Here is an 18,781-nt window from a genome sequence, read left to right on the forward strand (position 1 = left end):
TCACCAGTGTGGCCTTGCAGGATTGGGGCCATTAAGGGTATTGCCAGAGCAAAGGATGAGAATATAATGGACGATGCAGGACCATGTTCAAAAGTGAAATTGTTTGCCAGAAACAGAAACAATGAAGTCACTAAAATCATCAGACCCACTATTTCTCTGTATACTGGATGACTTTACTTAATCAAATAAGACCATTATTTGATCAGTCTATGATCCTCAGAAAAACAGTGGTGTCTGGAGATACAAGGGGAAGATGAATAAGAAAATAATGGGTTTCATACTAATGGTGACAAATGAGTATTAGAAACACTGAGAAAAGTAAAAGGCTGTATTTGTATCTTCAAAAGATAAAATGAGTTATATTGGACTATATGTATTTAAATATTACAACTCTGTAGGGAAAAGTTGATTTAGTGTAATGAATTTAATGTTGCAAATTTTTTAAAAAATATTTCCATTAGTGCTTTATAATTATACATATTAGTGGGGTTCATTGTTACATATTCATATATGCACATAATTTAATTTGTTCTAATTCATTCCTCACTACTTCCACTTCCCTCCATGCCTGTGCTACCTTGATCCCCTTCTTCTAATTTTTTGGACTTCCTTCTATTTATTTATGTCTATATTTTTATAAGTACATTATAATTATACATATAATGGGATTCACTGTGGTATATTCACACATGCACATAGCATAATGTGGTCGATTTTATTACCCAGTTCTTCCTCTTTTCCTTTCTTCCTCCCTCCTTCTCCCCTACTTCTCTACTGATCACCCTTCTATTTTTGTGAGATAAAAAAATGTTCAACATAATTAATGTTGTTTAATTATTTTTAAGAGAGAAAAAATCAAGTTAATAAATTTCAGAGTCGGGCAAAGCTTTGAGATTTACTGAATTCTGGATTTTGACAAGGCTACATTGAAATATTATGGATTTCATTTTCTAATGAAAAGACAATGGCTGAATGGATCTAAAATTTCCTATAAGAGACTCACTTCACCTTTAAGGGTATACACACAGAATGATAGTAAAAGAACAACAACAAAAAATTTCACATAAATGGAACCAAAAGAGAGCAGAGATGGCTATACTCATAACAGACAAATTATACACCAAGTCAAAAACTCTAAAATAAGATAAAGTCACTACATTAGTAGTGGGATGAATTCATCAATAAGATATAATAACTAAAAATATAGAAACACCCAATATCAGAGCACCTAAATATATAAGCAAATAGTAATATATGTGAAGAGAGAGGCAGATTGCAATGTAATAATTGTGTGGAGAAACTTGACTTCAATATTTCATTTTCAGAATGCAATGATCATCCAGACAGAAGATCAATAAGGAAATACTGGACTAGAACTAAACTTTAGACTAAATGGACCTAATAGCCTATGTGGAATATTTCATCAAATAATAAAAATACATGTCCTTTTCAAGTATACATGAAACATTCTTCAGAATATATGTTAGACCACAAAATAAGTCTTAACAAATTTAGATAGATTGAAATCATCTCAAATGTCCTTTTCAACTAAAATGGTATAAAACTAAAAGTCAACAAAAGGAAGAATTTTGAAAAGTCCTAATATGTAGAAATTAAATCACATGCTTCAAAACAACCAATGGGTCCAAGATGAAAAAAAAAGGGGGGGAATTAAAAAGAAATCTTGAAATGAATTAGAATGGAAATAGAATATATGAAAACTTAAGTAACAGAGCAAAATCAGTTCTAAGAATGAAGTTTATATCAATAAATATGCCAAGAAAGAATAAGTATCTCAAGTTAACAATCTACTGTTACAATTCAAGGAACTAGATAAAGAAGAAAAATCTAAGCCCAAAATTAGAAAATGGAAGAACTAATGTTTCAGAGCAAAAATAAATGAAACAAAGAAGGAAAACAATACAAGAGATTAATGAATCTAAGAGTTGGGTTTTTTTTAATATGATGCACAAAATTGAAAGACTAATCTAGACTATGTAATTTAACTAGACTAATAAAAAAAGAGAAGATTCAAATAAGTAAATCAGAAATGAAAGAGGAGATAGTACATTAATACTATGGAAGTACAAAGAGTCATCAGATCTTACTATGAACAATTATTGTCAATAAATTGAAAAACCTAGAATAAATGAATCAATTCCTAGAAACCAGGCCTATCAAGACTGAATCATGCAGAAACAGAAAATCTGAACAGACCAAAAATAAATAAGGAGATTGAGTCAATAAAAAAAATTTTCCACTAAAGAAAAGCCCAGAACCTAATAGATTCACTGCTAAATTCTACCAAATATTTAAAGAACATACCAATCCTTCTCAAGATCATCTAAAATAATTGAAGACAAGGGAATACTTTCAAATGTATTTTATGAGACAAGCATTTCTCTGATTCCAAGGTCAGTCAAGGAAACCACAAGTAAACAAGTAAAGAAAACTACAGGTGAATCTGCCTGATAAACAGATACAAAAGTCTTCAGCAAAACACTAGCAAACTGAATGCAACAGCACATTAAAAGGATCATACATCATGACCGAGCAGGATTTTTCCTTGTGATGCAAGCAATATTTCAACATATAAAAATAAAAATATGTGATACATCATGTTAACACAGTGATAAAAAATGTGGAACCATCTCAATGATAGCAGAAACAGCATTTGACAAAATTCAACATTGACTGATTTTAAAAAAACAAATTAGGTATTAAAGGGATGTATCACTGGGCATGGTGACACACACCTATAATTCCAGTGACTCAGAAGGTTGAGACAGCAGGATCACAAGTTCAAGGCTAGACTCTGGAACTTAGTAAGGCTCCAAGCAATTTAGTAAGACCCTGTTTCAAAAGGCAGGATGCAGCTCAGGCAAAGCATCCCTAGGTTCAAGCCCCAGTACTGCTCCCTTCCAAAAAAGGAAGGTATTTAACAAAAGAAAGACCAAATGTGGCAAATCTATATCTCCTCATATACTAAACTGCATAATTGAAGGATTTAGTATGGAGATTCCTCAGAAAACTTGGAATGGAACCACCATTTGACCTAGCTATCCCATTCCTCAGTTTACATACAAAGGACTTAAAATCAGCATACTACAGTGATGCAGCCACAATGCTTATAGCAGCTCAATTCACAATAGCTAAACTGTGGAAGCAACCTAGATGCGCTTCAATAGATGAACAGATAAAGAAAATGTGGCATATATACACAATGAACTATTACTCTGCCCTAAAGAGGAATGAAATTACAACATTTGCATATTTGCTTGAATCTAGAGGACATTGTTTTAGGTGAAATATTTTATGATTTTGGTCATACAGAATCTAGAAAGTAATATTCAGAGAAGCAGAGAAAATGATGCTCATCAGGGGCTTGCAGGTAGAGAAAATGGGGAGATAATGATCAAAGGGTTTAAACTTTCAATTATAAAATTAACAGATTTGGGGGATTTAATATACAGCATGGGTAATGGTGGCAGTGTCAATCTGTGGTAATAATTGTACAATATATATCAAATCATTTTGTTGAATACCTTGAATGTATATAATGTTTGTCAATTAAGTATCTTAAAAGACAGAAATGAGATAAAAATTACATTAGTATTGGTTATTCAAATAACAAAGAACATACAGTAGATAATCTAAACTTTTTGCAACTGTATTAAATACTTAACATATGAATAATAAATTGAAATTGTATCAAAAATATAGGAGAAAAGTACTTACTTGGACAGAAAGTTATGGTAACATTACACTTTTCATCTGGTTGCAGATGACCAGTCAGTATACTAAACTCAAATGTGCCATTTTTGAAAGGTTTATCATTATCACTAAAATCCAAAGTCCATTGTACATCTTGTTTTGAGATATTATGTAAGAGAAGATCCTGCTCACACATACACAAAAAGTTTTTGGACAAAAATAATAATATGCATTATAAAATTTAGTTCTATTATGATATCAAATGATGGGACTATGCACAAAGTAAAATGATTAAAAATTCTAATCATAGATAAAATGTTTTCAGTGATGTTAGGTAAACAAAGTGTATGAAAATTAGTTCAGAGTGTATTTTAACAACTTATGAAAAGAACACAAAAGATACAGACAGAAATAAAATATATTGAAAAGGTAAAAAACAACTATGATAGCTAGCAACAAGAAAATCAACAAAAATCCTCATTTACTGATTGTGAGAATGCAAAATGGTACTGCCAGTTTGGAAGACAGCTGGGCCATTTCTTGTGATGTTAACCACACAACTACCATAAAAATCCTTTAATCCCAAGTATAAATATTTACATAAGTGACTTGAAAAATTATGTGTATACAAAAAAACTATGTGAACGTTCACAATAACTTTGTGCATAATCACCAAACACTGGAAGAAAAAAATAGAACCAGATTTCCTTCAATTAATGAGTAGATAAGTAAACTGTAATATATTCACAAATGAAAAAAATTCAGTGATAAAAAGGTAAACTATTAATTCATATGAAACGTGAGTAGATATTCAATAAACTTTTATAAGTGAAAAGTGTCAGAGCCAAATGACTACATATTTTATAATTAAATTTATCTGTCATTGTATTAAGTGTGTGTGTATGCACATGCACGTGTGCTTGAAAATGAGATAGTACACATACAAATTTTTCCTGGCTTTATTTGCTTAAAAAGCCTATTATCTGTCACAGATGAGAAGCAACCAGCACATTTAATAACCAGATGTTGGTTTCTAAATATAATTCTACCACGAAAGGTTCTGGGGTGTCTTGGAGAAAATGTTGTTTGTAGAACTGAAGTAAAAGATGAGCCTGGAACATCTGGTAGTGACAGTAATTAAGAAAATGCTTAAAAATTACGATGATGGGAGCATGTCAAAGGGCTGACCTAAAAAAACACCTAATGGCCAAAGCTGGAAAAGTTTTTAGCAACAAAATAAATTACATCATATTGGAGTATAACTAAAAGTATAAAGTAAATGCTATAGGTGAACTCATACTGATATGCTTAGTAATTAATTAAATAAAAGGGGGAGAGAATATTCTTTCTTACAGAAAAACTACAAATAGTATATGCTGGGGCTGGGGTTGTTGTTCAGCAGTAGAGCACTTGCCTAGCACGTGCGAGGCCCTGGATTCAATCCTCAGAACCATATTAAAAATAAATAAATAAAGGTATTTTGTCCTACAACTAAAAAATATTTTTTTTCAAAAAACAAATAGTGTATGATAATTCTCCTTTTCAAAACCCTCTATTCTTTGTGGACTAAAACTGATCACTCACTTCCATCATTTCCATAGTACAGAGTATGAAAAGGGAAAAATACTAACTTTACAGTGGAGAAACCCAGAAGATATTACTAGTGATGAGTCCTTTTGGTATCATGAACTTCTTTCATATGAATTATAAAAAGTACATTTCACCTTTGTGACATTACCCCAAACCAATGGAAAATATGAACTCAATATAGTCCAGTGAAAACATCAGACACACATGAAGGACCTTCTGAAAAAACTGTTAGATAAATTTTAAAATTCTCAAGGTTGTAAAAATTTATCAAGATTGAGAGCCTGTTGCATATCAGAGGACACTAAATGGAATGTGGTATCCTAGTTTAAACTCTTGAAAAAGTAAAAGTACATTAGTAATCAATTCCAGACAGGACTATTCTTTAGTTAATAACATCATACTAACATTAATTTCTTAGTATGGGAAATGCTTTAGGGAAAAAGAGTGAAGGGTATATACAAATTTTGTACTGTCTTTGTAACATTTTAGTAAGTATGGGAGTTATGGGCATGACTTTCATGTACACTTATCTTTTCAATGCAACGTACCATCAAACTAAAACTATCAATCAGTTTTTAAAATTAATTTTAGTTTTTAAAAATTTGAAAAGTACAAAATAATCCATACAACTGTTACTACAACAAAATATCATTCTTCTTTCTAAAGAATGATTGATTCAAAATATATAAGATAAAATGAACACATTTTAATACCAATGCCTCAAGTATTTAAGCATCTAATTAGTTCTAATATTTGTATATCTTAACCATAACAAAGCAAATTTACGTATTTTCGAGAAACTTTTAATATAGGTTGCTGCAGTCCGGCTGCAGCGACGAGCAACTTGTGTACATTGATACAGCAGGAGTGGGAGCCCTTTATTGTAGGACAGGAGGGGTATATATACATTCCACACAGCTTATCTTAATTAACATAAACTAGATACAGCAGTCAACCAATAAGGAATCTCCACACTTAATGGCTCCCTGGCGTTCCTTCACAAACCACTCCCTTTGGCAAAATGCCAGGCACCATCTTGACTTGTTTACAGACCCTAACAATAGGTGGGCACAAAAATCATACCAGCCATTTGAATGCCTTATTATAGCATTCTAAAATGAGGAAAAGTTATATCTCTTAATTATTTCTATCTATAGCATGGCAAATAACAACAACAATAAAAGTAGCTACTTCTATTTTCTATAATTATGAGAATGGAACTAATAGTTATCCATAGAGAAACACTTATTACATTGTATATTTAGTATTGTGTTAGTTTTTCTTCATACTTTTATCAAAATGATACATAAATGTACCTTAAAAAGAGCTCAAAAATGCTTATTAAAAGTAGTTGTTCACCTCAGCGCCTTCCCATCAACAGTTCTGCAACTGATTTTAGCCAATGCTGGTTCAAGATTTTATCTAGAACAGCCTTATTCTAAATGTAATGTTGATATAGTTTCTGTTGGGTTTCTATCGCTGCTATAACATGCTGCCCCCAACATAGTGGCTTAAAGAACAGAAAATTTATTATATTACATCCCTGTAGGGTAGAAATTCAACACAATATCACTTAAGTAAGATCCAAGGTATAGGGGTTTTATGTTTGGGATTGGAGTCCCTGATGACTTCATGGCTGTGGCATGCTTGGTGCCTGGGAAAGTTTCTGTGCAAAGGCATAGGATGCCAGGTGCCCCCCATGCTAGACCTTAATCTTAGGCACATAACTCCTGGGAATAAAGGAACTTGCTTCCTTGATAACTACAATGTTTCACCAAGCTCTTGGAGCTGCCCACCTAACAGTAACTTCAGACAATGGACTTTATTGAGAACTGCACAAAGATCCTAACATTGCATTTGTAACTGTGAACTCTAACTTCAGAATAAGCAACCTTACTGATACTCTAAATAATAATGTGGTTACGATACTAATAGCCTAATGTAACCTATTGCTATAAAAAAATGTGGCCACTTGGACAAAGAGCCACTCTGTCACCTTCCCTGCCTCTGCACCTTGTCTGTGTGTCTCTCTTTATTATTATTCCTTATACCAAGGTGTTGGCAGGAACTGTTTTCCTTTCTGAAAGCTCTGGGGAAGAGTCTCTTTTATTGCCTTTTTCAGTTTCTAGAGGCCAGCTGCATTCCTTGGCTGGTGGCCTCCTTCTATCTTCAAAGCCAGCAATACAGCAAATCTTTCTGACCCTTCCTCTGTTGTCACATTCCCCTCTGATACAGTCAGAAAAGGTTCAGTACTTTTAACCATTCAAATGATTAGAATGGAATCGCCAAGATAATCCAAGACAATTTCCACTTCTCAACATCCTTAAAACACATCAGCAAAGCATCTTTTGCAATGTAAGTTAATGTACTTGTGAATTCTGGATATTAGGATTTAATTATGTTTGAGAGCCATTATTCTGTCTGCCATGTGGCTATTTCATGATTTATCAGCTTCAGATTATTGTCTCTTGACTGCCCCAAGAAAGACAAGTATTTAGTCCATTTACACTACATCCAGTCTTCTCCTCACTTCCTATTTTTTTTTTGATATTTATATTATTTGAACTCTTCTATTAGTCAACTAATAGTTTTAAGCAATACATTTATATCTCTAGTTCTTTTCCTGTCAACCTTTGATACTATCCTTTAGTTACTTACTGTGTAAAATGAGCTTTACTACTCCTTCCAGGATTTCCCAACTTTTCTGTCCACTTAACTTTCACATAATGTATTGATGCATGCCATTTCACATATGACAAATTATAAATGATAATATTTTAATTCTGTTCCATAAACATATTAAGTTTTCTCTGTATATATTATGTGGTCTGTGCAAATATCATTCATAGGGAATATAAGTAGTATATTAAAGTCACATTTTCTTCCCCCTGGGGCCAGTGTGACTCTTTTGCCTCTTAAAGAGAAGGATGTTGGGATCTAGATCTTTTTTTTCTTACAGAATAAAATTTTAATGATATGAAATAACCTCACATGTAAGAAGGGATTTTCAACATCTGAAATTAAATTCATTTTACTTCACTAAAGTTGCCTTTCTATTGCTACATACAAGAGGTGTTTTGTATGCTCAAAATTCTATGAGAAAAAGTCTTAATGACTTTTTTGTAAACATTTTTCTTAAGTTATATATGGACACAATGATTTTATTTTATTTATTTATTTTTATGTGGTGCTGAGGCTTGAACCCAGTGCCTCACACATGCTAGGTGAGCCCACTACCACTAACCTACAACTCCAGCCCTCTTATTGACTTTTTAGGCCCTAAAAAAATAACATTTTTAAATGCCAAAGATACTGATCTCTAACTATAATTTCATATAGCATTCTGCTATTTTTTACAGATATAACATTAAATATTTTCTCCGTATACCTCTTCAGCACTACAGAAGTTCATAAACGGTAATAGGAATAATAATGTACTAGGAAAAAAGGGTAATTCAAATACAAATGCCTATGACATGTATGTACATGCTCTCCTTTCTTATAGACTCCTATTTTAGAAGAAAGGCAGAGAGATTAAGTAAGCAAAAAGAGTCGATCAATGTAAAAATTATTTTATACCTCAATTTTTCACTTTTATTATTGCTACTTGACAAATTTTCTTATATATATGGAATATAGTTCACATTAATTTAAATCATAGCTTCCATTTTATTAAGAAAATAATTTAATTTTATTCAAGTATTTTGAATATTCTTATTAAGTATATGCATCTATTTATAAGGTATTTATAAGATATATAGCTTTATATGTGACTATATGCTTTGAAAATTACTTTGACAAATTATACACGCACACACTACACACATATACACACTTTTAAAAAGTGCCAGTATTCTTGCTCCAAATAGCATAAATATTAGGGAAAATATTGCTCATAGGGAATATTTCAAATCATTCAAAATCCATTTAGTAAACTAAAAATCATAATTAAACCATAATTATAAAACAATTATAAACTGTATAAATTCTCTATACATACCTGAGTTTTGTTGACCTTTTTATTAGCCTCCATCTCATGTAAAGGAATGTGAAATACAAACTCAGTACTGGATAAATTCAATGGTGCTTGTAATACTTTGAAAGAAAAGTAAATATTCTGATAAGGTATTAATAGATATAAGCTCATAGGCACTAAGTATATTTATCTACATGAAACACTGAGAAAATAAGGCTTGCTTCTGTGATTACATTTCTAGCTAGGAAATAAAATTATATTTAAAAATATTTCAAAAATATCCTGCTTTTCATACTTACAACATTCAATTTTATGAATTTAATAATCAATTACCATTAAATGTTACCAATGAGATGATAAAAAGTATGCAATATACTTAATATTGAGCTAAGAAAAATGTATAAAGTTAAAATGATACCCATAGTAAAGTTTGATCAATGCCAAAATGAGGAGAAATGAAGAAAAAATTACTGGAATTCAGGACAATATATAGATGGTATATCATATAATATTTCCTAGATAAAACAAGAAAGTTCTAAGAGTAAATGGCTTATTCTATAGAAAATTAGGAATGGGTAGCTATAAAAATACTTAAATGTCTTAGAAGTTATTGTTGCCTGCTAGAAAAACCTATACTTTTTGAAAAATACAGCTGAGACATTTGAATTTTTAATAGAAACTAAAAGATCTCATAAGAAATTAGGAAAACAAGTGTATGAAATGCATTAATTTATGATCCTGAACATGTATGTATTTCACACATGCTTTAAATTAATGGATATTTTGCAGGGAGCTTAGGATCTGTGGGATAACAGAAATTTGTAGATTGTGGTCACCATTGTATCATACACAATATCTGTCATGAGAAATTATGGAAAAGATAACATTATGACAGATATACAAAAAGTAGTACATATAATATGGCCTTTGTAAATACAAACTGGCAATAGGGGATACCCAGAAAAAAATAGGGTGTTTATATCTTTAAAAAGTGGGCATTGTTTTGGCATGTTACTTCACCAGTTAGAAAGTCTTATTTCATTTAAACAAAGAAGTTATATTCTCCCTAGAATAGATTATTAGAGAATCACATTCTGGAGAAACTGAACCATCAGGTGACTCACCAACTAACACTTCAGACCACCCTACTCCTTCACATTAAAAATGTTCATTGGTATCCTGACTGCTAGATACAGTATTTGGTGCCAAAGCTAGCCTTTTGAGAGTCACTAATAAGCATGAAAGAACAGGTAAAGGTCAACAGAAATAAAAGGAACTACTCTGCTGAGAGCCATTGCCAAGTAGGAATGACGCATGGCATGACCCAGGTCATTTGCAGTGACATTGCATGTAAGGTGACCTTGCTCAAGGACTAGGGCGGATCTGGTTTAGGGCGCTCCTTGGGTTTAGGGCGGTTCCAGGTTTAAGGTGTATCCTGCTGGGAATAGGGCGTATCCTGCTGCCTCCAGGCACCTGGTCCTTGAGTTCCCTGAGTTCTGAGAGTATTTGGGATTCAGAGCCCGGTGGAGAGTGTGGATTTTGCCCAGAACGTGTGTGTAAAGTGCCCGTGACAGAGAATAAAGAGTTGCTGTTTGAATCTACAAGGTGTGTGGTGGCTCGTGATTTTGTGCCCAGCTAGACTGCGGACTACTCAACATGAAAAAAAAAAAAGGCATAAAGGAAAACTAAATCCACTAAAAATACAAACAATGTAATCAGCAGAAGAGAATGTCAAAGAAATAATCATAAAATAGTAATAAAAGGAACTGTTTACACACACATACACACACACACACACACACACCAGCAAGGCAAGGAATGATCCAAAAATATTAAGAACTCTTGATAATTTAAAATTGCTAAAGACCATTAAAAATGGGGACAAACAGAATTTCATATTTCTCAAACCTCTAACATTTAAAACAATGCTAGAAACCAAGGGGGAAAGATAGCTAGATTTAACATCAAATTAATAAAAAGATCTATTGAAAAGATGAATAAAACTAAAGGCAAAAACCAATCTTGAGAAACAGTCACATTAAAAAATGAAAAAGCTAATATAATGAATGAGGAACTCATGATGAGTGATAATCTACCTAATTTAGACAGCAAAAACCAGACAATGTTGATTTTCTTTTTTAAAAGAGATACTTTAAAACACGATTTTTAAAAATGTTAATTTCTTAGGGCTTCCATACCAGCTCTGTACTTCCTAATTAGGGATTTTAAATGAGAGTGAAATAAATTTCTATCATGCACATGCTATTTTAGTGAGGCCTGTCTAATGAAATGCCATGCATAATTATTAACTGATATGATACTCATTCACTATAATTAATGACAATTTAACTCAGTATCAGAACTATAAAAATAAGTATAGGCTTCTTTACTTTCCAGGGGAAAAAACCTTCAAGCTCATATGATAAAAAGCAAAGCCAAAGCTTGCTGAAAGTGTTTGAAGTATACTTCAGTTTTATTCAAGAATATTTGTAAATAGTAAGTAAATATTCAAAAACCTAACTCAAAATTTGATTGTACTTAATAATTGTCTTTAAATGTACCAACTTTTCTAGTAAACTCAATCTTTTGGAATAAAAAACATTTTCTAAAATGAAATTGTCAGTTTTTTTTCATTTTATTTTCAATTCCTTTTATTTCAATAACTTATAATTTGCCTTAATAAATTTAAATCTTCCCACACAATAAAGTACTAAATCTACTTTTATTCTCTTCTAATTTATTTTAGCAGTTAGTCACTTACCTACAAATATATCTGTGGTTTTAGTTAACATCTAATTCTATGTACTCAAAACTTAAATGACATGCAAGGAAATCATATCATAATCTTACCTTCTCATAAGTCTATTTTTGAAAAATGAATATCACTCTGATTTTTTAAACTTTTAGATGCTTAAGTAAAAATCTTTGTTTTACCCACATCAGTTGCCTATTTCTTATTACATACCAGTTGCTTGAACAGAACATGGTTTGATAAGTGGTGTGGTCTTTGGCAAATCAGAATTTTTCATTGACAAACATTCAGTGTAGAGTTCTGAAGTCTTAAAGGAATTAATATAAATTTGAATGCTGAAGTCATATGTTGCCACCTGAGACAAAAAAGAACAAACATTATACTGTGACTTTTTTTTTTTTTGAAGAATATGTGATATCATTGATTTGGCAACAGTTTATAAGAACAGTTTTCAAATTAAAATTATCTTGTGAAAGTGAAGCCACATTTACTGAAAACAATAAGATTACTTTTTGTGAGGTTAAAATTGTTCTAAAAAATAAAAAATACATAAATATTTAAACAATTCCTATTTATTTTAAGTGAACTAAAAATCCAAATACACAACCTATAGTTATAAAACTATAGGGAGAAATGTAAGAAAACATGATTAATTTTATAATTTAAAACATATGTACTGTTAAAGACATTTATTATGGAAATAAAATTATAAGCCAAAATACAGTTCTCTCTCTCTCTCTCTCTCTCTCTCTCTCTCTCTCTCTCTCTCTCTCACACACACACACACACACACACAAAAAAAAAAAAAAAAAAAAAAAAAACTGTATCCAAAACACTATAAAAAGATTCAAAGGTCAACCAAAAAAAAAATGTTCTAGCTAATGAAAACACAGGTGAAAGATTTGAAGACAATTTAGAAAAGAAGATATGCACATAATGACACATTAGCACATGAAACTATGACATTTACTGGTAAACAGATAGAACTGAAAATATCATGCTAAGTGAAATAAGCCAGACTCAGAAATAAAGAGTCTGCCAGGCACAATGGTACATGCCTGTAATTCCAGCGGCTCAGAAGGCTGAAGCAAGAGGATCATGAGTTCAAAGCCAGCCTCAGCAAAAGCGAGGTGGTAAGCAACTCAGTGAGACCCTGTGTCTAAACAAAATACAAAATAGGGCTGGGGATGTGGCTCAGTGGTTGAGTGTCCCTGAGTTCAATCCCCAGTTCCAAAAAAGATAGAAAATAAAGTGTCAAATGTTTTCTCTGATATGCAGAAGCTAGAGAGAAATAAATGGGGGGGGGGGGAATGGAAGGGTGTTCCATGAAAATAGAAAGGAAATCAGTAGAGGAAGAGGACCAAGGGGAAGGGCAAAGGGACAGGAAAAGGGAAGGAAATGTAAAATGAAATTGACCAAATGATGCTATGTACATATATGAATATATCGTAGTGAATTTCACTTTATTTGTAATTATGAAGCACTGATTGAAAAAATATTAAATACAAGGAAGACCAGAATAGCAAAAGGTAGGTGGTAGGGTAAAGAGGAATTACTCAGGACTGAAATGGAACAAATTATATTCCATGATTATATCAAAATTAAAAATGATATTATGATATAATAATATCAAAATGAATGTATCAAAATTTATATTATGTATGACTATAATACATTAATAAAAAACATTCTTAAAAGATGTAACATCATTAGACATTAGGAAAATAAATGCAAATTGAAATCACAAGAAATACCATCTCCCAAGACATTTCGCAGACTATGTATTCAAAATGAGTTCCTTGTGCTTCTCTCAATGTGCTTTTCCAGACCAGATTTTTGTTTTGTTTTGTTTTTAATTACAGCTGAGGCTCAGGCTACACGGTTTTTTGACTTGATAGTTCTTATACAAAGCATTAGTGGCCAGTTTCAAGAACTAATCATACCTTGTCTCTGTTTAATTACTGTCATTTATTTTTCCTTACAAGTATGGGATAAATGACTTATGACTGGTTAAATATTCAAATACATTTCTTGACAAAATGAAAGATTTTTGATTGTTTGTTTTGCCTGTATGTTTTTTGGTTTGCTTTGCTTGACATTCTAGGTTTTAGGTGTTTGCTCGTAGGTATTTCTCAGGTGCTTTGTGTTTTTATGGATGTGACTTTTTTCTTCTTTCTCTGTGGCCTTTCTTCAAAGCTCTAGAATTTGGTATCAAGGGACCCTTTGAACATGATAAAAAGTTAGAGAGAGCCCACTCCTTACAAAAGAAAGAAACACAGAGGGTCTAAATGAGAGGGAGGAGGAGAAAGACAGGAGGACCTAAATGGAAGAGCCATCCTTCCTTCCTCAGCCCTGATTTCACCCAGAGAAAGGTGGTCTGCACATGTAAAAGGATACTGAGAGCCATTGCCCCTTTTGGGTCATCTGTACCCCCAGAGTCACTGGAGGGCATGGTGGACCTCACTGGATGGCTACAGGGCAGACATAGGCTAAACTCAAAACCTACAGTGCCGCATCATGAGCCAAGTTTCTGGGTCAGGGAAGGAGCTGGAAACGGTAGAACGTATTCTCCCTTCATGAAAATTCTTTAGGGTTTCAGACATTTAGCATATCCTATTGGACACCTGTAGTAGTAATACCACAGTGAACAAGACAGATGTGCCCTTGGGGACCAAAAGTCAGTCTGTTTAGTTGGGCAAGCTATTTCTTCTTGGGGGTACCTTTTTTGAAGTATATTTGAAGTGGTTTTGGTTTTTGTGTATCAGTTTTTGATGTGTGTGTATCAGAGTTGCTTGAGTATTCAAAAGACAGAGACCTTCTGTTTGTCAGCTTAGAGTTAGAGGAGGGAAGGGAGCCTGCAGCATAAAAATGGGGCATGTAGAGCTTAGGTTTCTGTATTTCTTGGTAGGCCCTGACTTCAAACGACAGATGCAGAACTTGTTAAGTTTTGTTGCTCACTCTGGTTCCCGCCCTTCCTCCCTGGACTTCAAGCATAGGGACACTTGTTCACTCTCAGTATTTCCTTTCTTGTAGCATAATCATGCACTGCTGGACTGTGGATATGTTCTGAGGTCTGCATTAGTAGCAATTTCATCACTGTGTGATCATCACAGAATGTACTTACACAAGCTAAGGTGCTACATGTCACTAAGTGATACAACACCAAAATACAAGCAGCTCATTATTGACTGAACCATTACCCGCGGGAGGGGGGGGAGGGGGGTACATGCATGCGCAAGAATGAGTTTGTGTGTGTGTGTGTTATTGTCCTTAAATGACCTTTTCTAAACTCACATAGACTATTTAAGTTGCAGTAGGAAAAAAAATTTTGATTAAACAAAAGTAACAATACTAAGTGCTAGTAAAGATGTGAACACCTAGTACATCCATTCATTGCTGACAGGAATAAAAAAATTTATAGTAACTTTGGAAAATAGTTTTCCTTTTTATTAGAAAGTCACAAATGTATAGTTAACATGAGGCTCAGGTCTTCTGTGGACACAGGATATCTTTCAATATTTGCATTTTCTCTAATTTCTTTCATCAATATTTTGTAGTTGTATTTCATTTCCTTGGTTAAGTCAATTCCTAAGGATTAGGTTCTTTTTTATACTACTACAAATGGTATTGTTTATTTTTTATTTTTATTTATTTCTTTATTTATTAGTACTGGGGATTGATCTCAGGGGCACTCAACAACTGAGCCACATCCCCAGCCCTATTTTGTATTTTATTTAGAGACAGTGTCTCACTGTCTTGCTTAGAGCCTTGCCTTTGCTGAGGCTGGCTTTGAATTCGAGACCCTCCTGCCTCAGCCTCCTGAACTGCTGGAATTATAGGCATGTGCCACAGACCCTGGCTGGTATTGTTTCTTAATTTCATTTTCGATGGTTCCTTGATAGTGAATAAAAGCACAACTAATTTTAATAGGCTTTGCATCCTGCAACTTTACTGAATTTATTTAATGGGTCTAAAAGTTTTTTTCCAGAGTCTTTAGAGTTTTTACCATTTGCTACTTCTTCTAAACAGAGTACTGCAAGTTCAAGCCAGAACAATTATTTCTTTTTTATGTAAATTTTTAAATTTATATATGATAGAATGCATTATAATTATTATTAATATAGAGCACAATTTTTCATATCTCTAGTTGTATACATAGTATATTCACACCAATTCATGTCTTCATACATGTACTTTGGATAGTAATGATCGTCAATATTTCACCATCATTAATTACCCCCTCACTTCCCCTTCAACCCCTTTGCCCTATCTAGAGTTCTCTATTCCTCCCATGCTCCTGCTCCCACCATGAATCAGCCTCCTTATATCAAAGAAAACATTCAGCATTCCAGTGGTGCAATTGGTTAGCATGCAGTACTTACACAGCAGTGCAATTATTTCTTAGCAAGAAAAAGAAATGAAAGGAATCTAAGTCAGAAAGGAAAAAGTAAAATTGTCTCTCTTTTCAGATGATATGATCCCATATGAAGAAAACCCTAAATACTACACACACACACACACACACACACACACACAATCTTGCCCTGTGTTTCCTTGCTAAGTTTCTAGAGATAAGCAGTGGAAAATGGCAAGAATGTGAATATTTTGAACGTGAAGAAGTAAGAATAATAGTCCTCTGACCTACCAAAAGCCTCCAAAATTAAGACAACGATGATGGGCTTCAGAGGTACATACATTTAGTTCTGTGCTCTACTTATAAAGTTAATGCTGACAATCAGAAAAGTTTCAAATAAAATGAAGAGTTAAATAATATAAAGGTTATATTTTGGTTGTACTCATTTGTAATGCCCTACAATGGAAAATACTTGGGTTTTCATTTTGTTTTTATTTAACTTTAGCTACTAATTCCATCTCCTGTCACAGAATCTTATGTAAACAGTCTGTTCTCATAACAGAATTATAGAAGCATAAAATACTGCAGCATGTGTTATTTTAATGGCTGTTTCATTTCTTTGACAAAACAAAGCAAGCAACTCATTCCCACAATAATCTATTTCTGCAGTAGCACCAGCAAGCAGACGTCAAAGAGAAAATTGCATAAAGATGTAGTATTTCATGTACAAATACAACCTGCTTTGATATTTTACACACAAAGAAAAATACAATAAAATTCTTTGTTTAATCTTATTTTTCTTTATTTTTGTTTAATCTTATTCTTCCAGTAACTAGTTACATTTTATGTCTCATATCTATTTTTCATCTTTTGGTCCATCTGCCTTTTTCTTAATTTGTTATTAATATAAATCAATATTTTGTATTATATATGTTTTAACATTATTTACAGTCATCCTTCAGTATCCATGGGGTATTGGTTCCAGGACATACCTCACCTCCCCTTCCCACACTGTGGATACCCAAAATTAAGTGATTTATAGAGAGAAAAGAACATTAGACTTACCACAACAAAACCACCACAGTATCCAAAGAAGAATAACTTGGAAAGTTTGCATGCTGTTCTAAGTGCTTTCCCAGATGTTGTTATTCAAAGACAGGAATACCTCAAATTGAAAAAGGATATTCTAACAAAGGACAAATTTCAGTCCTGATAAAGCCAGAATTAGACAGGCAGTCAGTAAAGATAGGTAAATCCATAAATAAACCCTGCTTTATATGCTTGCCTCAGCATGCTTCTTTAATGTTCAAACTTCAACATATGGAGAAGAAGGACTTGTTACCCATAACCAGTGGTATCACTGAGACCAGGGTTGGTAGAAAAAACTGCTTATGAATCAAAACAGAGCAGTTATCAAATGTCCTGCCTTTGTATCTTTGAGGCACTACTTTCAGAATAACAATTATAAAAGATTACACAAAGGGTTGCAAATTCTTAAAGGGCTGACAAATGTTGGTAGAAAAAAGAGAGGTAAACAATTCTACCTAATATTCCAAAACTTCAGGGCAAATATAGAACAGCAGAGTTGAGACCTTAGAACAAATGAGACACTGAAGATTAACCAGCCTATGGCACAGTGCTGCCACATAGTAGAAGGAAAACTAAGGATAATAATATGGAATGATCTATATCACTGTTGTCCAATGTAATTTTCTGTAGTAATGAAAATGTTCTGCACTATACAAAAGTCACATGTGGATAATGAGAAGTTGAAATGAGACAATTGTGAGGAATAAAGTACTTCTTAAAAGTCAGTTAATTTTAATCAAATTAAACTTTAAATATCTACATGTAACTAGTAGCTAACATATACATATACAACTGTACATACAGGATGAGTAGACATGTGAGTCACCCATAAGGAAAGGGGGAGCTTGAGTGACAGTAAAGACACCAGTCAATGACAGTAAAGACACCAGTCCAATCAATGTCAAATATAATGGCAATTGACCACCAATACTTTTTAAATTTTTATTTGCTCTTTTTAGTTATATGACAGTAGAATATATTTTGACATATCATACATACATGGAGTATAATTTCCCATACTTGTGGTTGTACATGATGTGGATTTACACTGGTCATGTTTTCACATATGAACATAGGAAAGTTACGTCCGATTCATTTTACTGTTTTCTTCATTCTAATACCCCCTCCCTTCCCCCCATTCCCCCTGTCCAATCAGTGAACCTCCACTCCTACCTCCCCCCAACCTATTGTGAGTCAGCATCCACATATCAGAGAGAACATTTGGCCTTTGGTTTTTTGGAATTGGTTTATTTCACTTAGCATGATAGTCTCCAGTTTGATCCATTTACCAGCAAATGCCAACATT

At 33.0% G+C, this 18,781-nt stretch overlaps 1 protein-coding gene across 1 annotated transcript in view; it reads right to left on the minus strand.

The window, feature by feature from the left end:
* The window catches only part of Cfap47 (cilia and flagella associated protein 47), a 416,223-nt gene that overhangs the window by 316,403 nt on the left and 81,039 nt on the right, over positions 1–18,781 (minus strand). The window contains 3 exon segments of the mRNA XM_077793662.1: positions 3,739–3,898; positions 9,305–9,399; positions 12,246–12,387. Coding sequence (XP_077649788.1) covers positions 3,739–3,898; positions 9,305–9,399; positions 12,246–12,387 — 397 coding nt within the window.

The sequence above is a fragment of the Urocitellus parryii genome, chromosome X (assembly GCF_045843805.1).
Source record: "Urocitellus parryii isolate mUroPar1 chromosome X, mUroPar1.hap1, whole genome shotgun sequence".
NCBI lineage: Eukaryota > Metazoa > Chordata > Mammalia > Rodentia > Sciuridae > Urocitellus > Urocitellus parryii.